The sequence below is a fragment of the Martes martes genome (genome assembly GCF_963455335.1).
Source record: "Martes martes genome assembly, chromosome: 3".
NCBI classification, from domain to species: Eukaryota; Metazoa; Chordata; class Mammalia; order Carnivora; family Mustelidae; genus Martes; species Martes martes.
In genome coordinates, this window is record NC_137890.1 from 69,216,378 (window position 1) to 69,242,728 (window position 26,351).

At 38.4% G+C, this 26,351-nt stretch overlaps 1 protein-coding gene across 2 annotated transcripts in view; it reads left to right on the forward strand.

Annotated features, from left to right (window-relative positions):
• The window catches only part of STARD13 (StAR related lipid transfer domain containing 13), a 516,117-nt gene that overhangs the window by 141,073 nt on the left and 348,693 nt on the right, over positions 1–26,351 (forward strand). For both annotated transcript variants that reach the window (XM_080798625.1, XM_080798627.1), the window contains exon 3: positions 426–561. In XM_080798625.1, coding sequence (XP_080654751.1) covers positions 532–561 — 30 coding nt within the window. In that variant the 5' untranslated portion in view covers positions 426–531. The remainder of the gene's footprint in view (positions 1–425; positions 562–26,351) is intronic.

A 26,351-nucleotide genomic window follows, 5' to 3' on the forward strand; every position in this document is an offset into this window, starting at 1 on the left:
CAGAAATATAAATTTATAATCTGTTCCCTACTTAACAAAATATATTAACTGAGATCTTAAAACCTTAAAGAATAATGAGGCTCTGTATGAGCCACATCTTATTATTTTCATTTTAAAAACACCTTTGGTTTTGAATTTTAGAAAGTTTTATGATATGCCAACGTAGTACTATATTTTACCTTGGTAGATTAAAAGTAATTTTAATTTATAAATTTACATTTACAAAAAGTTCTTAGGCTTAACAAGCCTGATCTCACTGAGCCTAATCATAAATGTCTTTGGAAAATTTATTAATATGGGGCAATATTCTCACAGTTTATGCTAATTTTCAAAACATGTATTTTATTGACTAATTTAGATAAATTACTGCCTAAGAATAATTCTTTGTATGTGAAAAATAACCCACTTAAAATTTCTTTCTACAGAATTCTATAAATTTGAAGACTAAGCTTTAAAAAAAATCGTCAGAGGAAAGGAATTTGTAGAAATAAAACTGGAAACATCCAGAATCTTGATGGTGTGCCAAACCAGATGTCAACTGGAGCTCGACCAAAACCCAAGGTAAGTAGCTTTATTGCAGAATATTCTGGGTGGAGTGTCATGTCCCATTCACGCAGTAAAGTCAGCACCACGTTCGCACGTTCTCTATTAGTTTTTTGTTTTAAACTTAGCACTAAGGTTGACCTGTTTTTCATTATGACACGATTTGTAATAAATATATATATGTATATGCATACATATATATATATATAAAATATAGTTAGTATTTATAAAATAGGGAAAAAAATGCAGGCAGTAATTTTAAGGCAAGATGGCTAGTTCATTTTCAAAGGTAGAGCCATAGCAGAGGATTATAAGCACTTCAATTAATTCTTTCATTATTAGTGAAAATTCTTCCTGCAATTGAAAATCTCCTTGAACTATTATTATAAAAGTCTCCCCTATTGGGTTGGTCCATATCCCACCACGGTTCCAGAAAGGAGGTATCAGAAATGAGGTATCACACTGTGGGACACATCTGTGAAACATCAGCTACAAACAGTAACTGCACTTTAAATAATTGTCTTTGTGCTGTAAAGCTAAATAATATCCAGCGATTTTTTGTTGTTGTATTTTTGGTATATTTTTAATGAGGAAAAATTGACCAGCCTTTCTTATAGATATTTTACAACTTTTGTAACTTTTTCCCAAATCTCTGTAATTTTTTCCACTTTTTAAATTGAATCTGAAAATACATTTTCATAAATTCTGACTAGCATTGGATATAGAGGGATGTCAGTAATAACTTGCAAGATTTTGTACATATGGTTCTTGATTTTACGATGCCTTGGCTACTTTATAGTGTTAAAAAAAACAATAATAATTGTGCCAATGAATATGAAGGGCAAATATTATGTGTCTTCCCGACAGGAAAGAGCAGAAACTTCCTAAATTACCTCAAGGAATAATTTAAGAGATTACTTATAGAGGGATGGTCACAATTAAGGGAAGCCATCTCTAAGATGGTTGCCCCGCAAAATTTTCTGTCCTTCATGGGGGAATGCAGTCACAATCAAACTACAGTATGACGGGAAAGGTGCAGGGAATAAAAACCTATCTCTCTCTCTCCCAACTTCTAACCTCCTCTGGGACCTTCCATGGTTGACCTCATCAGGAAATCCAGAGGGAGATATACTCAATTTAGCAATTGTGCCCCACAAGGCAAGATGGTAAAAAGCAGAGAATAGTTTTAAAGGATCAAATAAAAAGTATTTAACATGCATTAAAATAAAAATAGCATGGCAGGTACCATTATTAAATATGCAATATGTTCCAGACATGATACTAAGCTCTTCACACATGTTACATATTTAATTCATACAGCTCTACAATATAGGCATTATTACCTTCCTTCTATAAGATTTGTCTATTTATTTAAAAAAGAGAGACAGAGAGCATGCACACACACACACACACACACACACACACACACACACACACACACTGGGGGTTGGGGAGTGTGGAGGGGGAGAGGGAGAGAAACCCAAGCAGACTCCATGCAGAGCATGGAGCCCCATGGCTCTATCTCATGACCCCAAGATCAGACCTGAGCCAAAACCAAGAGTTGGACACTCAAACAACTACACCACCCAGGTATTTCTTCATTTTTTAAGAAGAAAAACCTGACCTTCACAACAACATCATGAAGTTGGTGGGATAGGTATTAATGTTATCCTGATTTTACAGATGAGAAAACCAAGGCCTATTAAGTCACTTGCCCAAAGTGGCAAAATTAGTACTTGAGTGTGAGCCTTCATACTCTTTCTCACTTTGCCATACCAACATACATGGCTTTGGGGAAGTTTCATAATGCCTTTAAGAAAAAAAGATAAATATTCCTAAGTGAAAGAAGCCAATCTGAAAAGGCTACATACTGTATGATTCCAACTATATGACCTTCTGGAAAAGACAAAACTATGGAAACAGTAAAAAGATCAGTGGTTGCGGGGCTTGGTGGGGAGAGAAGGATGAAGAAGTGGAGCACAGAGGATTTTTAGGACAATGAAACTATTATCTATGATACTTCAGTGGTAGATACCTGTCATTAGATATTTGTCAGAATCCCCAAAATTTATGCCACCGGTGAACCTGAAGGTAAGCTAGGGACTTGGGGTGATAATGATTCATCAGTGTTGGTTCACCTGGAACAAATGTAACACTCTGGTCAGGAAAGTTGGCAGTGGGGGAGGCTGTGCATGTGTGGGGCAAGGATACATGGAAACCTCTGTACCCTCTGGTCAGTTTTCTTGTGAATGTAAAACTGCTCTAAAAAGTAAGGTTTATTTTCTAACGAAAAGGGGAAAGAAAAATAGAGTACATCTTAATTATATTTACTGTGATCCAGAGTTTGTTTCTTTTTTGGTGAAGAATGACTGATACTTAGTATTGATTTTATATAAGGCTTTCTCCTCAGAACCTTCCTCAGCCCAAGAAGAAAACATTCATTACAAATTGATTGACTTTTTTTTAAGATTAACAATGAAAGTTAAAAAGGGGAAAGCCATTATTTTTCGTGTGATGCTATATTCCATTGCCTATTGCCTTTTAAAGGGATGTAATTTATTAAAGAGGTATTTGGGACCTCTTTTAGCTGATTTTCTAATTTTTTTCATTCTCGTTACTTTGTTTTTACAGTAAGCTCTTAATTACCCTGGGGCAGGTAATTTATTTCCAAAGTAGCCCATTCAGGATAGGGTGACTTTATAAATTCTTAAGTAAAAGTTAGGAAGTATTTTATTTTTGGCCCATTGTTAACAAGATTATAATCTGAGTCCTCAGTTAATTCTCACTGACACAGAGTGTGGAGAGGAGGCCTATATAGCCTCAGATGTTAAAACAGGGATCTTTAGAGCCTCTGAAAATCTTTTTCTGTTATCTGCTTTCCCCACCAATATGTCTATGGGCATTCCTTCTAATATGTTTACTTATAAACGGAGCATGCAAGCAGGAGTCAGCTTGGCAGAACTGCTTTTGCTGTTACATCTGAATCTTTAGGTGGATGGACAGTGTATTCTACAAACTTCCCTTGCTGTTCCCTATTCTAGGGAATACTTTCTAAAACACAGCTTACTTTTCTTTCCTCTGAATATGTCATGAAGTCAGAGGCTTCATAAGATAGAAAGTTCGCCAATGTCTAATTTCTTTTAAGAGAGGAGACAAATCCTTCCACACAGGTTTGTGGCAGCCTAATGTACATGCATTCATCTGACTTATTATCATTTTCTGAGGCTGGGTTGCCAAACCCAGTTTCAGCCATAGAGTACTGGGTGTATAAAGTTCACTGCCCTGTGGAACATGTCTGAGGTATCAGTGCTGAGTTTTGAACGTGGTCTTGGCTGCCAGATACTGAGGGCAAGACCTCTCCCAGTCATGGCAGGTTTCCCACAGGGCTAGTGCTATTCAAAGGGTAGAGGATGAAGTTGTTTAACCCCTGATTGCTTGTCAGAACTTCTGTATACTTTTAGAGGTGGACTCAAGTTGGAAGTATGGGCTTCTACCCTGGTAGGACGATTCATATCTGTTCTTGACAGGTGTTACTTGCCTAGGGGTAAAATGAAGCAGAAAAGCTGCCTATGGTAGCTGCAGTGTAAGTGAGACACAAGAATGGTTCAGGACTTACACTGGGCATAGACATTCTTACCAAAGAGCCAAACAGCTCAGTCTGAAGCCAGATCAGAGCTGCACATACAGATGTTATGCCCTGCACAAGGCCCACCTTTTCTAATTAGCAGAAAGGAATTTTCTGACACTAACTTATGAGTCCTTGAGACAGTGAATGCCAACCAAAGAGAATGTTTCAGTCCTAATTTTTATTTAAAAAAACCCTTGGGCTGGCACAGGTTGCTACTTCGCTAAGGAGATGTTCCAGGCTGGGTTGACAGAAACAACAAAAGTCTAGGGGCCAAGCCATAAATTCGGACAATCAGCTTGCCAAGGCTAAGAAGGGTATTTAAGAGAAAGCCAAGGTTGAACAGTTACCAGTTGAAAATCTGGGCTATTCTTGGTTTGTTCTCAACTTCAGAGAGCAAACTAAACTGGGCACATTTCTGAAGCCAGTGACTCATGAACAGATTTTGATTTATGTTTACTTCCCAGACATGTGAGTGGGTGGAAAGGGCAGGACATTGATGTAGGAGTTACATTATGGACAGGGAAGAAATCAGTGGGGGGTGGATCGGCTGGCTGCACAGGATCTGTTCTCTGTAACCTGTATCTGCATCCCCATCTTCCTCCTGAACCCGACCTTTATGCCTGCCTGGCTCTCTTGGCATCTCTAATGCACCCCAAACTCAGGGTATCGGTCTTCAAATTCACCATTTTCTTTTGTGTTAGTGAAAGGCACTTTCAGTCAGCTCATGATTCAGGTCAGAAACCTAACGTCACCCTAGTTTCATTCTTCTCTCTTAAACTCACAGTCACTGTCACCAAGTGACATTCTAGTCTACGTTTCTTTATTATTACTATTATTATTATTATTATTATGTTCAGTTAGTCATTGTATAGTACATAATTAGTTTTTGATGTAGTGTTCAATGATTCAGTTAAGGGTAACACCCATCACAGCACATGCCCTCCTCAATACCCATCACCCTGCTAGCCCCTCCCCCCACTCTCCTCCCCTCTGTAACCCCCAGATTTTTTCTGGGGGTCCATAGTCTCTCATGGTTCATCTCCCTCTCTGATTTTGATTCCCTTTGGATTTCTCTCCCTTCCCCTATGGTCCTCCGTGCTATTGCTTATATTCCACATATGAGTGAACCCATATGATAATTGTCTTTCTCTGCTTGGCTCACTTCACTTTACATAATCCCCTCCAGTTCCATCCATGTCAATGCAAATGGTGAGTATTCATCGTTTCTGATGGCTGAGTAATATTCCGTTTTGTATATGTACCACATCTTCTTTATTCATCTGTTGAAGGACATCTAGGCTCCTTCCATAGTTTGGCTATTGTGGCCATTGCTTCTTTGAACACTGGGGTGCACGTGCCCCTTCTTTTCACTGTGTCTGTATCTTTGGAGTAAATACCTAGTGGTGCAATTGCTGGGTTGTAGGGTAACTCTATTCTTAACATCTTGAGGAACCTCCATACTGTTTTCCAGAGTGGCTATACCAGCTTGCATTCCCACCAGCAGTGTAAGAGGGTTCCCCTTCCTCCACATCCCTGCCAACATTTGTTGTTTCCTGGGTTGTTAATTTTTGCCATTCTAACCAGTGTAAGGTGGTATCTCATTGTGGTTTCGATTTGTATTTCCCTGATGGCTGGTGATGATGAACATTTTTTCATGTGTCTGTTAGCCATTTGTATGTCTTTTTTGGAGAAGTGTCTTTTCATGTATTCTGCCCATTTTTTTGATGGGGTTATTAGGTTTTTGACTGTTGAGTTTGAGAAATTCTTAGTAGATCATGGATATTTCTAATGATGTGTTAGTTCATCCACTTTGGATCCCTAATGCCACCACTCTGAGTCAGGTATTTCACACCTGAATTGCAGCCTATTAGCTGGTCTTTGGTAGTTAAATGCCCCTCATCTATTATCCAAGATGCAAACAGAGTGATCTTTTATGAAGTTAAATCTTATGTCTCTGTTCTTTGGAAAATCCTTCAATGTCTTCACATTTTCTTTGGTAGAAAATCAAATTTCTGGACATGTTAGACAAAACTGCTCACAGTTTAGCCATGCCAACTTCTGCAGTCTCTCTTCTCTTATCTCCTCCACCTTTCATCTAGTGTTCTGTCCATGTCAAACTGCTTTGGGATCCATCTCACAGTTCTTGTGTTTGCATCAATTATTCCTTTAACCTAGAATTCCCTGTCGTCTTCACACTGATTCTCTTGACTAGGTTCTCAAGACCCAATCTACAGGAAGGGCCCTGTTTTTCTAGCATTTATCACGTTAATATTATCTGTATATGTTTTTGTTTTCCCTTTCATTGGACTTGAAGCTATTCGAAGTCCAGGTTATAACTTATCTCAGTAGCTTTTAAGTGCTTAGCATAGTAACTGAACATAGTGGGCACTCATAAAATATTTCAGGCTGTAGTGTGTTCTAGTTATTCTTGGTTGTAGGGTCTCCTTTCTGCTCAGGGGTAGTGGGGGAAGTTGCTACTCAGAGACATTTAGGTTAATGCTGTGGTAGGGTTTTAATAATGAAAAGGAAGATGGATGCACATTCACACCATAAAAAGTTAATGGATTCTAGGATGAAAAGAATTGAAAAGTTGTAAGGGGCAAAGACTTTCTATCTAGGAGAATTCCTGGAATCCTCCCACCCAGGTCAGAGCTCTGGTTACTTCTCTTTTCTTTTTTTTTTTCTGAGAGCTCCAGAATTTGGGCAGCATGTTGCTCTTTCCATTGTTACCTTCTTTGCTTTCAACTCTTATTTCTTTTATTCCTTGACTGATGAGAAATGAGTGGTTCCAGCAAGTATGACTCTTCCCTCCACAGTTTTTCTAAAGGTTTTTGTTGGAAATTATAAGAAAGAGATCATGAGCAAAGGGGCTCCATATACTATTCTACTATCAGTAATTTTTATTTTTTCCAAATGAGGGTTGGAGGGAGAAAGGCACAGATAAATGGTGGGTCTCAAGTAATGTTTATCTACTCTTTGAAGGTCACCTTATGTTCAGTGAGTTTCCTGGGAGCTAAAGAAGAGTTAAGAAATAACTGTGGACTAGGAGTTGGGATGAAACAGGGCTAGAGATTGCGCACATGATCCCGCATCTAGGCTGGAAGAAAGATTGCTGTGGAAATGGGGGAGAGGAGAAGCCTTGAGTGATGATGCTGGGGGTAGGTATCCTATCTCTTTTTACTTCTCCCTTGCTGTTATTTCCAGCCTAACTACCACATGGGTTTCTGCTTGGGATCCATAGTGGGGAAGTTCACAGGATTTTTGTGTGGTCAAAGGGATAAGAAGAACTTGAGAGAACATCTCCTCCTAGCAGCAACTGTCAGGCAAGCAGGGTTGCTTTGGCCACCAGGCTGAAGTAGTAATTCCCAGGGATTATCTGTATGTAAACAGTGGTCCAGTGCATATAAAATAGAGGTGACACACTATTGGGTTTTTTTTTTTTAAGTAATATTCTAGAGAATAAAACACTATGCTTTATATTGTTCCATGATTAAGTCATGACTATCTATTCTAGAATGCTTAGGTCCTACCTTTTGTCGCCTGCAGATTTAGAGAGTATTTATCAGTGCTAATACATACAGAGCCGTGACTGTGTAAAACGACATCTGTTTCAGGCATGCAGCCCAGTTGTATGGTTGAAAATATGCAGTCACAAACCACATGTAGCCACTGCATTCTTGAAGCCCCGACTGGATGTATCTGCCCATGAAATCACCGCAGCCAGCAACCAAACATGTTTTTTCTATGAATTATTAAAAAGTATTTTAAAAAGGGTGTATCTGAGAAAGTCAAAGCTTTCATTTTGGTTTATTTTATAGCCTTTATCGATTACACACATTTCCTCTATGGCTTGAACGGATAATAGCACCAACTGTTAAATAAATTCTCTACTCCTCGGACCTGTGTGGCACATATGCATGTGCCAAAGTTATGTACCAGATGGCAGCTAAAAATGATTTGATACCTATGGTGAGATGGTGTTTAAAGAAATACATTTGCACGTAAAACAGGGTGGACATTTCACAGTAATTTTTAAAGCAAATTGAACAAGTCAGTCAGCAAATGTTTACTGAGTGCCTCCTCTGTGTAGAGCTTTGTAAGGATTGATGTTTTTGTGTTGGATTGCCTGAATGTAGGGCTTAGACATGCTGCTAATACATCATCTCCTACAAGAAGTTTGGAGAAATAACGATTTCCTAAGTTTTCAAGGTTTCTCCACTGTTGATTTTCTGTGTTATGAACTTGGAACAGGAATTTAGAACATTTTAGCCATCAATGATCATGCTTTCTGTTGCTTTTTGAGTTAGGCATGTGTGGTAATATTGAGGGACCTGTGGAAAACAGGATTACTAGGATGGCCCAACTCATAGGCAGGATCCGTTTAGGTGCTATAAATGGATTTGATCCATAAACAACAGAGTAGGGTCCTAAAGACTTTAAATACCCAGCAAAGTCTTTATCAAGATATATGGAGTGTGGAAGTGACTGAATTTCTGGTCCTAATTGTCATTGTTCTGAAATACATGTTCTCAATTTACACAAGAGTTCCTGGAGAGTGAGTGGCTGGGGTAAGTTACTGAACTGGGCCAATGATGCCTAATTTACATAGTCTATCTTCCTTGTCCTCCTCAAAGACCTATAACCAAAAATGAAATGTTCTTTCCCACAGCTAAGACCATAGGACCATAAACTGGTGTCCCACCCCACCTCTTAACTCCATGAAGTAGAAATGAAGTTTCCGCAAAGCTTCCTACTTTTACATCATTTTACTGGAGGAAATCCAAGAGGCAGTTCCACTACCAGAAGCATGCAATGAATTTGCTACCCCAAAATAAAATAGTTTGAAAGACTTGACTTTTTGAGCTGCTATAACATTAATATCTTGGCAATTTAAGAAGTAGCCACATGTAGGCAACTTTCCAATCCTCTGTTTTGAAATTAGATTTTTGTCCTTATTGCTGAGGAAGACAAGCAGTGAGTGGGCTGCTTACCACCGTGAGCAGAGAGGCAATTTAATTGAATAAATTCACACAAATGTGTAAATTACTGAAAGCCCTTTAACCCTCTCAGGTATATTTGCATTTTTAAAAGATTCTTGCTTAACCCAAATAAATCTACGGTGGGGCTGGGTAATTCTGACAGTGTAGTGCAGTGAAATAAAAACAAACTAGGCCCTGCACAGGAAACTGTGTCAGAGGCCAGCGGGGGTTGGGGGAGGGCAGCAGGGCTAGGGGGAGAAGGCAGGACCAGCCCCCTAAATAGTTTCTGTTTTCTCACAGGAGCCTTTTCACTGCTTCTCTAAAAGGTTTAGGTGTTTTTTAATGGGTCGCAGGCAGAACTTGAGGGCAGAGGAAGAAAGCCTGGCCAGGAGGGGGCAGTAGGTGGAGAGGGCATGGATACAGCGTAGGTGGTTCTTTATATATTCTGGTCATTGTAAGTCAAGTTTGAATATATCAGGATTAACAATGGTTTGTTGTAAATGTGTCTGTGCATGGATTGATTTGTCCGTAAAAAAATCAGAAGTGTAAAAATAATGGCAAACCACGATGGGGAGAATAAGTTTTGCTGTGTATGTCAAGCATTTGGAAAATATTCAGCCCCATTGCTCCCTTGGGCTGGATTGATACTGCCTATGAACTTCCTTCAAGAAAAATACAACCGGTTTCACCATCCATTTTTATTAACTCCACGCTCTCAGAGGAACCTTTATGTACTCCCTTGAATAGCAAGACTAAATTTGTTTCACTCCATGTAACACTGTCTTACTGGATGTAATTTTCCGGGAAGTCAGTTCTGTTTTCCAAGACCAGCAGGAATATCTGAATATCTGCCCTTGCTCTGCTTACTTTGTTTTGTCTCCAGACATTACTTCAGGAATAAGAAAAACAGGTTTTTTTCTCTCTAATGGAATAACTCAGGGCCAGCATACTTGTTACGAGTGGCAGCATGTACTCATACTTATTCCCCAACATATGCAGTCTGAGAAACTCTCTTTGGCTAAGATAGAGGTAATCAAAACGAATTGTTAGCTCAAGGAGACGTTAGTACCTGTGAAAAAAGAAAACAGATCAGGAGATTGGACTTGGATTGTGGGGATGGTGGGGGAGGGGAGTGCTCAGGTAAAGACCTAGGATGCAAAGTTAAAAGCTCCAGGTCAGTCCTGCCTATAGAAGTATAATGTGAGGGACACCTGGGTGGCTCAGTGGGTTGGGTCTCTACCTTTGGCTCAGGTTGTGATCTCAGGGTCCTGGGATCGAGCCCCACATTGAGCTCTCTGCTCAGCGGGGAGCCTGCTTACCCACTGAGAGAGCCTCTCTCTGTTACTCTGCCTGCTTGATTATCTGTCTGTCGAATAAATAAATAAAATCTTAAAAAAAAAAAAGAAGTATAATGTGAGCCACATAGGCAATTTAAAATTTTCAAGCAGCGATTTAAACAAAAAAAGTAAAAGGAACTGGTTAAAGTAATTAATTTTAATAATATATTTTATTGAAACTGGTATATCTAAAATGTTACCATTTTGACATGTAATCAATATACAAAAATTATCCAGAAGATATGATTTTTTGGGGGGAGGTTCCTAAGGTCTCAAAATCTATTGTGTATTTTATACTTAAAGCATCCATCCGTTCAAAGTAGCCACATTCCAGGTGCTCAGTGGCCACATGTGGTCAGAGCAGTACTGGGTGATAAGCCAGGAGGAAAGACATAATGATAATCAATCAATTTATTTATTTATTTATAAATTATTGAAAATAAATAAATTATCTTATAGAACCTAAGTCAGAGAAAGCAATAAGAAAACAGTGAGAGAAAGTTAAGAGATTTGCCTAATTTTGGACAATTATTCCCAAGAAAAAGACACATTAAGGGAAGATTTATGGGACTAGGGTACAATTTACTGAGTTGGGTTTCAGGAAGTTGTAAGAGGATCTGTCACTACTTTGAATTAAAGAATGAACTTTGAGTTCATTCACAGATGATTTTGGTTTTCTTAAGGTGAGTAAGAAAAACAACTCTGCCCCTAGAGCAAGAGTGGAAGAAAAGGTGAATTCCAAAGGCAATGACTCTAAAAACTCCATGAATGTATAAACCTAAAGGGCAAAGAGACATCCTGAATCTAATATGCATAATTACAGCCCTGAGTTTAGGTGAGCCTCCAGATCTCCTTTCTGCAATAAACTAATTTTTATCCATATGAAGTGCTTTGTTAATCGTGAAACTCATATACATACATGGGTTATTATTATTGGCTAAAGAAAGGTCTGTTCTGTGGAGATGAGCTAACAGGGAGAATTTTACCATCCCAGACATCATTAAACGTCAGAAACATGCCCCTGCCCCCAGGTGTGTAACAGAGAGTTAGAGGAGGTTAGGGAGGACTGTCTTTCTGTTGGGGACAATCTTAGATTTGTTTTATCAAAACATTTATTACCCATCTTTACAGCCATCAGACTATTACTCTCATTATATATTTAGTGTGAGGGCATGTACTGCTCAGTAATTAGTTTTTTTTTTTTTTTTTTCTCCCTCAGTGTGGGCTTTTGGCCATAAAAGTGATAAATGGCTCTTCTTGGACACACAAAATAGAGATTGGCAGGCAATTTAAAGTTAAGATTTCCCAGTAGAACCATCACTACCAATAAGATCACACACTGACTCTCCCATACTCTGAGAAATGTTAAAATAAGGCCAAGATTTTTATGGCTCCCACTTTCTACTGCCCAAAAGGCTTCTCTACCCTTCATTTCTCCTGTGCCAGCTATTGCCGCATTTTCCCACTTATGTCCCCTTGGAGTACACAGGCATATACTGATGCTCCTGCAATCCGTCATGTGAAGGAGCTCTAGGTTTTGCTGAGACAGTTGCGTATTTGAGTAAAGTTACTTGGAAAATGGCTTTAGAAGACACAAAAACATTTTTGTATCAGGTGACTGGTGCAAATCAGTGCAGTCAGAACCTTTTATAAATAGTCTGTTCTGCCATACTCCCTGTGGTTAAAATAATGACACTTTATGAAAGGATAGGGTTTTCTCACATGGGATTCCCCTTGAGCATCACAATGACCTTGTCAGGGCATTTAGAAGAGGCCAGTTTTTTGATACAGGATCTGAAGCCCAGACCATCTGAATGACTCAGCCAAGGTCACACAGCCCATACTTAATGTGACAAGAATTTTAGTGCTGCCTCTCCACCAGATTCCCTTCACTTTTACATCTTTGTAAGTTGTGTTTTCCAGGCCATGCAACCTGGAATCAAGAATTGTAACCACACACTCATATTAAGGCTTTGCTTCCATTTACTAGAACTCCAACTCTACAATTCCTGCCAACCAGTGCCAGGAGTCTCTGGGTCTTTTTCCCTGTAAGGAATCTCAGGAAGGCAGGGAAGGGTGGAGTGAGGGGGAGGAGTTTGGGACTTGGATTTGTTGGTTACAATATGGCAAGCCCTTTTTAAAATTATTTTGTGATCCAGTCTGGAATCCATGATATGACTTATCACTGCCTCTATGATGAAGCAGCTGAAACCCTCCAGAGGTACTGAGGCTGCCCAGGTGTTTTGCTCTGTCCTTTGGTCTAGCTCCAGGCTATTCTTGGGTGCAGCCCAGAGTTCCAGCTGCAAGGTCACCCAGGAGTGGGGAAGTGCCCTTTGCCCCACCCCTGCCCCACCCCCAGCTTCCATAGTTACAAATGCTGTTCAACACTGCCCTCAACAGAGTCTTTATGGAAACTGCTCTTTTCACTGTCACTCCCTTTTTATTGTATTTCTCCCTGAGAAGTCCACAGGGACTGAGCCAGAGAAATGTCCAGGTAGCAAGCTCCATGCTGTTCCCCAGTTGATCGTCCAGCAGTGCCCCCTTGAATTTAAACACAGCTGTCCTGCCTTTGGATGAGTTATTTCCCTGAAAATCCTTAGATCTCTCCCGCCAACAGATTCTGCTCCCCTGCCTTCCTTCTCTCTGGCCAGACACATCCATAGTTTAGGTTATCAAGCTGAGATCTCTACCTTCACAGCTGCTGGAACAATTTTCCTTAAAAACTCCATTTTTCTCAGTTAACCTTTTGTGAATGTGTATTGACTCAAAGCCAGATTTTTCTGCCTGCGTGTCAAGGCCTTTTACCAACTATTCATTTTATATTATTATTTTTCATGCCTCTCCCTCCATAGGATGTCAGAATTTGTTTGTAATGGCCATTTTCCATATATATCGATGGGTTAATTGAGTAAATGACAAGCTATGGTTGACCAATTAGGGACTGAGTTTTCTCTCCTGGGTATATTTCTAGATATTTTTATTAGTGCTTAAAATATTTTTCAGATGGCATAGCTATTATTAGTCTTTTCCATCTTCACTTTCTCATGAACCCAACTGAATAAAATTGTTGTCAGTGAATTAGTAGGGTCTTCCTTATTAATGAGGAAACCACATTAATTAACGTAGCATTGTGCTGGTTATTAAACAAACCAGACCTCAAGTTAAACAAAACCCTGCTGAGAAGTTTTTAATCTGAGGGAGGTTATAGTAATTTAGATCTATTCTGTCAGAGGACATCCAGATACTTACATAATCACATAATGTCATAGCACATACACACACCAAACAAACAAACAAAAACAAATCTAAACTGTGTGAGCATTAATGCAAGTGGTTTTATGTGGTCTCGAATTTAAGAATGAGTCATGAGAATTGCATATCCAGGAGAGGATATGGCCAGGTTAAAAAATAAATCAGCACTCACTTCCTTTTTGGAGAGACTTCAAGAAGGAAATGAGATTTCCAACACTCTTTTGCTATGAGGAGGAAGAAGTTGAGGTTTGTGGAGATCAGTGAATTCAGTAACCCTCCTCCAGATTTGAGACCAATTGAGAAATACATACGGGTGTCAGAAAGAGATAAAAATAAAATCTTTACTGCTGATAAAGCTAGATTGTAGACAATGCCTTGGTCCCCAAATGGCCTCCCTATTTCCCCCTTACTTTGATCCTAAATAAAATTTAGTCCTAAAAAGATTAGCTAGATATTTCCAGACATCTCTGTGGTCAGATTAGCAGACCCTCTCAAAGTAAAGGTACAAGGAGATTGGACTGTTTGTCTAGTGACAATTTCTCCTATTTTACCAATCACATAAATCAGGAATCAGGAAACTTTCTGTAAAGGGCAGCATAGTGAGTATTTTAGGCTTTGAGGCCATGTGGTTTTTGTTTGAACTATTCAACTCTGCTATTGTTGTAGGAGAGCAACTCTATGTAAAAATATAAATATAAGTAAATTAGGATAGCTGTTGTATTAGTTTTCTATGACTGCTGTAACAAAGTACCGCAGAATGGGGGGTCTTAAATAATGGAAATGTATTGTTTCACAGTTCTGGAGGCTAGAAGTCTGAGCCCAAGGTGTGGGTAGGGTTGGTCCCTTCCAAGGTCTATGAGGGAGAATCTGCTCCATGCCTCGCTCCTTGTTTCTGGAGGTTTGTTGGCAATCCTGGCATTCCATAGTTTGCGAAAGCATCACTCTGCCTTCATCTTTGCCTGACATTCTCCCTGTTGTATGTAGCTCTGTCCAAATTTCCCCTTTTTGCAAGTGCACCAATAATCTTGGAACATTGGCCCACTCTAGTCCAGTATAAACTGTATTAACCAGTTATACGTGCAATGACCCCTTTGCAGATTAAGGAAAGTTCCCATTTGGGGAGTTAAATATATGAATTTGGGGGAGATACAGTTCAATTCAACTCCTAATGCAGACATGAAATATTAAATTTCATATAAATGTCATATGTCATGAAATATTCTTCTTGTTTTTTCCCAACCTTGTGAAACAAGTAAATGTGTGTAGGCTGCACAAAAATAGGCCTTGGGCTGTAGATTACAAGACTCTGAGGTAAGTCCCTCCTCCTCCAGAGAGGAGGATTAAGTCAGGGAAGAGAGGGAGGACCACAAGTATTCCTCCCCACCTAACCTCTCTAGGGGTATGAGTGAGAGTTCCCTGCCCTCTGCAGAAATCGGAGAGTATTTACATAGCCCAAAGGACCCTGGCTAGTGGAGAGGCAGATTATATGCCAGGCAAGGGAGACATTAGGAAGGACGGTAGAATAGGAAAAACAAAGCTAAATAAAACCCAGGAAGAAAAAAGAAATTAGAGAGGCTAGGGAAGGATTTGTAAGTACAAAATACAGTCTTTATTTTAGAACATTTCAAAAACACAATAGGTCTTACAAGGAATTGATCAACCTGTAAATCCACAGGTAGGAAACCTGGAGAGAAAGGTCATGCAAAAGTCTAGATTGAGGTTACAAGAACTTGACTAAAGCAATAGTTATAGAATGAGAAAAAGTATTAAGTAAAAACATCTTTCTTTTTTCTAGGGTCTCTATCTCCAAGACTCTCAGTGATGAAGGTCTTTGTTATCTGTTCTTATGCCACTTACTACTTCACATCTTGAGAGAAATGCAAGACTAATTTTCATGACAAAACTTTGCTCACCTAATGGGGGTTTTGTGCACATAGATATCTTTTTAGTCAGCAATCTGCTTTAGGTACTTAATTTCCTTAATTGATCTTTGTCTTTAGTTTCTAGTGGTTTTCTGTGTAACTTTTATTATGAGCTTTTATGAGTCAACAGATGATTATGGGGAGTTCTCTTAAGGGACATGCCACTCATCTGCTTTTCTCCTACAATACTTTATAAAATCTGCTCATATATAAGGCCACATGACTAAGAGCAGACCATGTGTACTTCATTATTTTAATCTTCCCACCAGAATTGCCTTCGCAGAGTTATAATTTAACAAGGGCCTCTGAGCTTTAATTAAGGGTCAGTTTTCTTTTCTATAATAACCATAAAAAGGATATTTCTGCATCTCTTATGAAGCTTCTGTTAAAGACTGTCAGTTATATTATTTAGGTTAGTGTATGAAGAGCTACGTAATAAATTAGTTCTAGACTTTAGTGCTAGAAATAAGATAATCTCTTGCTGATGAACTGTGTCCTTTAATTAAGATAATCATGCTACAGAACTTCTCAATACCATTTTGCTTTGCCTTTTCAGAAGCTCAGAGACAAATTGTACTTGATTCTAGCAGAGAGACTCAACCTAGGATTTTCAGTTCAACTCTCTCCTAAGCTTTATTATTTGAATCTTTTTAACTTGTTTTAGTGGTTTTATTACATTAGTGCATTTTATGGCAAAAAGACACAAAACTTTTTGAATGTAAGTAGGAGATAATTAATAAATGATTGGCTCTCACCACTTTGTCAAGGGGGATTTTCCTCTAGAACAGATTTTTGTGACCTTAATTACCTTCTCATGCTACCTCAGGTTACAGTGATATTTTTCCTCCCACAGATTCCTTAATGACTTCTCTCCTGACATGCTATATTTATTAAGAAAACAAATACATACTGGGGTCCAGAAATACATGTGTGGTTTTTTTTTTAAGAGAATATTGTTTTAGATGAGTGTTTAATGATTTCTCTTTAAAAAATTAAAATTAAATAAAAATCATTTTATTTGATTATGTTCATTAGGATTCTTTTGTTTGAAAATAGCAAAAGCTTAACTCCGACTCATTTAACTACAGAAGGGTATCTATTGATTCAAATAATTTGGGGAGCCAGAACTTACCTGTCTAGCTTTAGGTACGGCTAGTTTCAGGAGCTCAAAAGACTCTTTCACTCATCTCTCTGCTTTACTTAACTAGCTATTGGTTCCATTATTGGGTAGGCTGCCCCTACAGTGTACGGTTTACACTGTACTAGCAGTTGGCATTCCTAAAGATAAAATACAAAAGTCTGGTTTTCAACAGCTCCAACAAAAGGCCCAGGGAGAAATTTTTTTGGTTTGCTTTTGGTCATCTGACTATCCCTGACTTAATCACTGTGGCTGAAGAAATGAAGTACTTAACTGTCCAGACTCCTGGGATGTGCCTACTCCTGGAACCAAGGAGATGGGATCGGCCCCACCCAAACCCCTTGGACTCAGAATAGGGAAGGGAGAGTTCCCAAAGAGATTTGGGGCTGAACAAAACACAGGTTAACTACATCTTGCATTATGTTTGCATCCCTTGGCTACCCAGCATCTATATATACCTTCTTTCCTACTTATAAAATTACCCAAAGGGCCCTGGCTAATATAATGCAAATATACCTCTACAAAGAAAATTGTCTCTACCTCCAGTCTAAGAGTGGCACGGTTGGGGGGGGGGGGGGTTAAGTAGCTCATAGGCTCATCCAGTTACTATTTTCAACTTTAAATCCAGAATTTCTAGTTATATTTATCTTGGTTGTGTCTAAACCAGCTCCTCATGTTTAGCCAACCTCTAGCTAAATGTTATATTTAACACTACCAGTGAACAGTGGCAGAGAGAAAACTCTTGCTGCAACCAAACTTCCATTTGGCAAAGGGAGAGAAGGGCAACCACTAAATAGTGATCTCAGTTTCATAGCAGTCCTCTCAAGCTGGACAAAGAGAGCAAGGCTCCCTGAGCTAGCAGTGGAGGGAGTTCTTTGTTCAAAAATCTGGCTGGCCTCTCGCTGCTTTCTGGGAGGAACTCCCTTTTCATTTTCCTGCGTAGCTACATGGCAGGTGGATTTGGGGAGGCTTTCATCCTAACAACTATAAACTTCTCAGTTCTTTTCTGCTGTTGGTCCAGGTTTGGAGCTTGAAATCTGCCTTGTAAGTTGGGCATTCTCAGGTGGATTTGGTGAGCTGTGGCATTTCTCTGCAATGCCACTGATCTCTTGCTAGGATGGTTGGGCTGTTTCTTTCTTCAATATTTTCTGGATTGACTCTTGTATAGTTGTGGCCCACCATTCTGGTTCCAGCCCTCATTACTTCTTCCACTGAGAAATCTGCCTTTATGCTCTGCCCTTCCCAAGCCATCTGGACCACAAACTGGGAGACAATGAGCTGACATCTTGCAGATCTAAATCTTCCTAGTGGTAGGAATCCAGGGGAGGGCTTTTCTAAAGGAGTTGTAACTGTTCTCTGTTAGGGAATGTAGTGTTTGGAAACAATCCTCTGGCTCCCTGGCTCACCAGGACCTCAATCTCTTTCCCTATTCTGTTTTCCACCTGCACTAACTTTAGCACTGGGCAGACATTTATACACCTGGCATCCCAAAGACAGATGGTTATCTGCTATTGACCATTTTAGAGTGCCAAGCACGGACATAAGGGATGACTCTTAGTAAGGACTGAATCCCTTTTCCTGTCTGCTTTCGGAACTGTCCGATTAGCCTGCAGGCCATCCTTTTCTTTGAAGGTTGAAAGAAGTAGCCAACACCCTCCAAGATTCTGACACTTTTTTCCTCAACCCCTAAAACTCTATCCTTGATACTTATGTGATTTAAGTTCTAAGATACATTAGGCACCTTTTAACTGATGTTTTGCTGTCACATAATAGTTTTTGCCTTTTCCCTATCCTGGAATGGATGAACCCTCTACCTTACCTCAGCTCAGCCAGTGTCACATTTTGAAGTCTGTTATTTTAACACTCCGCTTCCAGGTAGCAAATCCTATATTAGGAATCATTTTGGTACAAGTGGTAGAAATCCAGCTTATAAAAGTTGAAAGAGCAGGAATTTATTGGCTTTCAGAACCAGAGAGATGAAGCTGTCTTCAAATATGTTGGTTATAGAGGCTTAATGTCATCAGGACACGCCTTTTTTTCCTGTTGTCTCTACTACCTGTGTTGGCTACATTCTAATAGTTTCCCCACTTTTTAGCAAAGATAGCCTCCTACCCACAGTTCTAGGCTTACATCATTCTTAGAGCTAGCAGAACAGCCAAATTTGTAAATGCAGAGATTGGACTGGGTCACTTGCCCATTCCTCAGGGGGATATAGTACTCTGACAGGTTAAATTGTTGATGTCCTCTTGATCTAGGAACAGGATCAGCCACCTGGACTGAGAATAGCAGGTGGGTGGTTTTCCTGAAGAGCTGCTAAGTCAGAAGCTTATAGCCCCTACATAGTTTAAGTCACCTAAAAGAAAGGAAGGCAAATACTGAACAGAATTCAGTCTTGATTATAGACCATCATGTAACTAATTATTGAAGACATATTTCTATAGCACAGTGCTTCTTAAATATCTTGGTCTCAGACTCTGTATTTCTTTCTTAAAAATTACTCTGGACTCCAAAGAGCTTTTGTGTAGGTGGGTTACAGCTATTGATATTTACTATATTAGAAGTGGAAAAAAATTCTATATTAGAAATTAGAACAGAAACTTAAAATTATTTTTCATAAAGTCATTTAAAATAATAATAAACCCATTACATGTTAACATAATTAGAATATTTTTTAACATTTTCACCAAAAAAGAAATTTGGTTTAAATTTATTTTAAACTGGCTATTTTGCTTTTTCTTAAAAATATTTTTGCAAATCTCTTTGATGGCTGACTTAATAGAAGGTAGCAGGAGTTTTATATCTGTTTCTGCTTCAGTTTATCGCTATGTTGTTTTGGTGGAAGGATATGGAAAAAATCTAGCCTCATGCAGTTATGTGGTTGGAAATGGAGGAGTATTTTAATAGCCTATTTAGATAGTTGTGCATATACTTCTTTTGTATTACACCAAAACCTAACAAATGGTAATTTCTTGACATAGAATCAGAAACATTACCAGTGAGCTTTTCATATTCTGTTACATTAAAATTGATTGGGCATTTTGGACTTTGAATGTACCTTTTACCCAGGCATGATTTTATAACATCATGCTTTTGTTATTTGGAAAATGTTGGTTTATACAGATCTTTCGAATACTGAGATATTTCACTGTATAGTTTCAAAAAAATCACATTCATTTACACTATACAATTCTCAGTAAAGTCTTCAAGGAACTGGTGAGCCATTAAGCTCACAGTGGCGGATAAAAGTTTTCCAAAATTCTATTCTCTCTTAAAAGCTTGAATTTTATCATTGACACAAATATTGGCACTTTTCCTCTAAGTGGCAATCTCACTTTGTTAATCTTTGAGAAGTCTGTCAAATACCCAAGTCTGACTGACTGAGTCAGTTGTTCATTCAAGTAAAAATGATCCTCCATGGGAAAAGCCTCTGTTTCAGTTTGTAACTTAATCACACGTGCTTTTCCTCAAGCCAGACATCGTACTTTCCTATGCAATGAAGGTGCTTAGTGCTTACTTCCTGTGTTGTCACACAGAATATTTAAAAACTGTATATTCAGGGTTGAGATTTCATAAAATAATTGTTACTGCTTCATCAAGGACATTCTTTTTTTTTAAAGATTTTATTTATTTATTTGACGGAGAGAGAGATCACAAGTAGGCAGGGAGGCAGGCAGAGAGAGAGGGGGAAGCAGGCTCCCCACCAAGCAGAGTGCCTGATGCGGAGCTCAGTCCCAGGATCCTGAGAGCATGACCTGGGCCGAAGGCAGAGGCTTAACCTACTGAGCCACCCAGGTGCCCCCAAGGACATTCTTAAGTGAAACTTATACCTCACTTTTCTGCTGCTAGTGCATGGCACTGAATAGTTTATTTACTACAGACTTTTTACATACTATTTACTACAGGCTATTTACATAGACTACAGGTGCTAAGGCACCACAAACATACCATAATGGTATGTTGTTTCATACCATTAGTACAAAATATCAAAATAGTGAAAGAGGCAATAATAGCATTATAAAGAAATAAATTTTGACTTCACGAATGTCCTAAAAGTTCTCAGAGACTCCCAGGGATCTGCAGGCCTCACTTTGAGAGCTGTAGCTATTCTTGTAAGAATTGAAAGAAAAACATTTACTGAGATCCATCATAAAAGGAGCTGCAAGCAGTGTTGGGAAAACTGAAGAGCAACATGCAGAAGAATGAAATTGGACCACTTTCTTATACCATACAAAAAAAAAAAACATTCAAAATGGATGAAAGACCTAAATGTGAGACAGGAAACCATCAAAATCCTAGAGGAGAACACAGGCAGCAACCTCTTTGACCTTGGCCACAGCAACTTCTTACTAGACACATCACTGGAGTCAAGGGAAACAAAAGCAAAATGAACTATTAGATTTTATCTTGATAAAATCTTCTGCACAGCAAAGTAAACAACAAAACTAAAATAGCCTATGGAATGGGAGAAGATATTTGCAAATGACGTATCTGATAAAGGGTTAGTATCCAAACCTATAAAGAAGCTATCAAACTAAACACCCAAAAAACACATAATTCAGTTAAGAAGACATGAATGGACACTTTTCCAAAGCAGACATCCAGATGGCTAACAGACACATGAAAAGATGCTCAGCATCACTCATCATCAGGGAAATACAAACCATAACCACAATGAGATACCACCTCACATCTGTCATAATGGCTAAAAGTGACAACGCAAGAAACAACAGGTGTTGATGAGGTTATGGAGAAAGAGGAATCCTCTTGCACTGTTGATGGGAATGAAAACAGGTGCAGCCACACGAGGGAACAGTTTGGAGACTTCTCAAAGAGTTAAAAATAGAACTGTCCTACAATCCAGCAATTGCACTACTGTGTATTACTGAAAGGATACAAAAGGATATAAAAATACAGATTCAAAGGGGTACATGCACCCCAGTGTTTATACCAGCATTATCAACAATAGCCAAACTTTGGGGATAGCCCAAATGCTATCAGCTTATGAATGGATATATATATATGTGTGTGTGTATTTGTGTGTGTGTGTGTGTGTATATATATATATATATATATATATATATATATATATACTATAGTATAGTTTGGCTATTGTTGATAATGCTGGTATAAACACTGGGGTGCATGTACCCCTTTGGAAAAAAATATATATGTAATGAAATATTATTCAGCCATCAAGAGAAAAGGAACCTTGCCATTTACAACAATGTGGATGGAACTAGAGTATATTATGCTAAATGAAATAAGTTAGAGAAAGACAAATACCATATGATCTCATTCATATGTGGAATTTAAGAAAGAAAACATATGAACATATGGAAAGGGAAAAGAAAAAAAAGGAGAGAGGGAAACAAGCCATAAGAGACTCTAAACGACAGAGAACAAGTGGAGGGTTAATGGAGGGGCGGTAGGTAGGGAATGGGCTAGATGGGTGGTGGATATTAAAGAGGGCATTTGTAATGCACACTAGGTGTTGTAAGTGATGAATCACTGAATTTGAATCCAGAAACCAATATTGCACTGTATGTTAACTAAATAAAATTAAACAAAAGATAAAGAAAAAAGAGAATAGGATCCACGAGCATGAGCTGCTATTTTGTCTTGTCCCTTGATTTTTATCTGTCATTCTTGTCATTGTGACAGTACATGTCAAACTAGATTTCAAATACTCTGTTCTGAATTTCTTTTGAGAGTTGAGAGGAAAAAATCAGTTAACAGAAGAGGTATTAAGTCAGAAAATATTGATCCTTGACACATTTGTCTGCCAGACAAATTTAAAAGTGGTCTTACTTTCAATAAAAATGTTTTATTGCTTAAAAATAATTTTAGGAGGGGCACCTGGGTGGCTCAGAAGGTTAAGTCTCTGCCTTCGGCTTAGGTCATGGTCTCAGGGTCCCGGGATGGAGCCCTGCATCGAGCTCTCTGCTCAGCAGGGAGTCTGCTTCCCCCTCTCCCTCTGCCTGCCTCTCTGCCTACTTGTGCTCTCTCTCTCTCTCTCTGTGTCAAATAAATAAATAAAATTTTAAAAAAAAGAATACTTTAAAGAAATAATTTTTAGGGATAATATTAATGTTTTCATAATTTTTTCTAACTATGCAAAACCATAGACAATTTTCCTGATTTATAATATTTTTGTCCTACTATAGATGACATTTCATTTTTGTGGAATGACTATCTTTCTTTAAAAACAGTTGTGAGTTAATTCTGAATAAATTTTTATTTGCCTATTCAATTACATACTAAACTGTTTTTTAGGAATAGAGAATCCAGTTTGGATTCTAACAATACCATTTACCAACTAATTGAGGATTAGAATTTTAACCTTCCTAAGCCTTAGTTTCCTCATTCATGGAAAGTTGGGGACATTTAATTTAATTTAAATGTGTATATATATGTATGTGTATACACACACACACACACACACACACACACACACATATATATATATATATATTAAGGATTTTGTTTGTTTATTTGACAGAGATAATAAGTAGGCAGAGCAGCAGGCAGAGAGAGAGAGGGAAGCAGGCTCCCTGCTGAGCAGAGAGCCCGATGCGGGCTCACAATGAGATATATTACAACACACCTATCAAAATGGCTTAAAAATTAAAAAAAAAAAAAGAAAAAGCTAGCAAATGTTAGTGAAAATGCAGAAAAACCCTATCACTCATATATTGTTGGTGGGAGTGCAAAATGATACAGCCACTCTTTTTTTTTTTTTGAGATTTTATTTATTTATTTGACAGAGAGAGATATCACAAGTAGGCAGAAAGGCAGGCAGAGAGAGAGAGGGGGAAGCAGGGTCCCTGCTGAGCAGAGAGCCCGATGTGGGGCTTGATCCCAGGACCCTGAGATCATGACCTGAGCTGAAGGCAGAGGCTTAACCCACTGAGCCACCCAGGTGCCCAAAGTTGGGGACATTTTAGATGAATGATATCATGATATCATAGATGTGACACTTAGTGCTCTGCTTGCCACATAGAGGGCACTCAATTTTCATTTCCTTGTTTCCATCCATTTACTTTCCCAGTCCATACTTGTAAGAGCAAGAAGCATTGATTATAGAGTCACGTAGTCAGGAAGAGAGTTTTGGTCTTCCTCTTTTCAGTTCTAACTAAAGACCCCAGCAGCCATGAGCCATAGGTGGAGAGCAGGCTTTCTTTGGGGCAGACCATCATGCAGGATATAAGGGAAGGATTGCCACATCCACATGCAAGGTTTTCTAGTAATATCTCAAATAAGACTACAACTGCTGATGTAATTTATTTTTTTAGGAGAATTAATGGAAAGTTTGGAAGGGAATTAGGACAGGTAGAAAAGGAAGTACGGTGTCATGGGGTTTTTTTTTGTAGTTGTCATTATTTTTCAAGTTCTACTTTTTAACACGATAAAATTTTTACTACTAGTTAATACTGTTTTACTTACACAGCAAGCTTTCTATTATTACAACATTCACACTGAAGCATTATTTGGTAATCCTTAAAGCAAGTTTATCATCTTTATCATACAAATTTAACAAGAGAAAATCAGTGTCTCCATATCACGAAGTTAGAAACTAGAAACTAGAATTATGGTTAGAATGTACTATCTCACTGCTTAACTTCTTGAGTAATGCTCCCCTCATGGTAGACTCCTGACTGTACTTGGCTCCATTTTATTACTACTTGGCAGTCCTTGAGTCCTTTGACTGCTAAATATATAAACAAAAATGTTAGAAAAAGTTATCACAGTCTGAGACAGAAAGGATTTCATCAAGCATTCAATCGATTGTGTCTGAAGAAATAACAAGCCAAAGAGTACCCAGAATGGATTCATTTCACAGCAAGCAAAATTTTTCATTGATCATCTCTAAAATACTCTGTTTAGGTGCTGCTAAGGCTAGTAATTTTTTAAAAAGATTTTATTTATTTATGAGAGAGCACAAGCAAGGGGGGAGGCAGAGGGAGAGAAAGAGGGAGGAGCAGGCTCCCCACTGAGCAGAAAGCCAGACATGGGGCTCTATCCAGGAACCCTAGGATCATGACCTGAGCCAAATGCGGATGCGTAACCAACTGAGCCATGCAGGTGCCCCAAAGCTAATAATTAAAAAGGAACATAGCTAAGTGATACAAGTTAGACACAGACAGTATAGAAAAACCTTCATACATATGACTGTACAAAACTATGGGAAACTTTCCATCTCATTTCCCTTCTCGGTTGGTTTTCTAATTCTTAGCTTTGTTTTGATTCTTTTGAAAATTGCATAGTTAAGCTTAAATGTTAAGTAATTTAAATTAGAGTGGCCTGATATTTGGTCTGAAAAGATGGCTGGCCAAGGTTTCAGGAAGCCTGGGCTCTTGTCTTTACTTTCACTCTAAAAATTGGAAAATTCATTCGAAACACTTAACTTTTCTCAGTCCTACTTCTGTCACACCCATAAGAATGAGAGTTTTGGACTAAATAATTCCTCAGGTTCATTAATGTGCTAGGATTTGAAATGCAATGTATTCAAGATAGTGTATTTATAATAGGGAGAATTCAAGACTATTTCAAAGTTCTCTTTCAATCAGTTAGTATTTCTTAAGCACTGTATCTGAAAATATGAAGGAGGCACAATGATTTCACGTGTATTATTTGGATTCCTTTCATAGAAAGCATTCAGACTCATTCAATCTTATTGGTTATCTTTTATACCTAAAGTCAATCTTATCTTTTTCTCATTTTAATAGTAAGTATCCTATTACCTTATCTCTTGACTATCAGAAAAATGCAAATATTTTAAGATATTGGATTTATTATACACAACAATATTCTGAAATAAAGGGACTGTAGGAATTCCTACAGTAAAGTGGTTAGAGCAATTTGAATTTTAATCTACTTAACTCCCACCATATCATTTCCATTATAACCCTTTTATCAACATTGGGATAAGACTTCATTCCTGAGTACAAACTTAACGAGGATAATTCCAAATTCCTTAAATTAAAGCATATCAGATGCTCTGCTGTTTTTGCAAATACTTTATGTTGGCTTGGGGCTTGAGAATAAATGTGTTATTTTTTCTTTGTTTGCAAGGAAATAGATGCTTTTAAAACTTAAGTTCACACACATGGAAGTACTAGTGAGGTTCTAGTTGCTTTTACTGCAATCAGTCTGTTGACAGCTCTTTTTTGTTGGACACTATTTTAATGGCTTACATTATACTATTAAAAAATTGGTTGTTATTGACACACATGGTTAAAGGACTCTTTATTTCATATTACAAAGCCTTGTCTCTCTGTATTTTTAAACTCCCATGGCACTACAGTAGCTTGGTAGAACCACAGTAATAACCATATATCCTCCAAATCATTTATCATTCCAGAATTTCAAGAGCCATACATTCCAAGAAGCCCTCACACATTTAACTCCATCTTCACCAAACCCAATCCACTCTAGTGAGTGGGACTGATGGGCCTATGAAAAGACACAGCAGTATGCAGTATACTTGTCGCTTGTGGATATGACACCATGATAATTAGCTCTAGAGGGGAAAAGGCTGACTGATGATGGTCT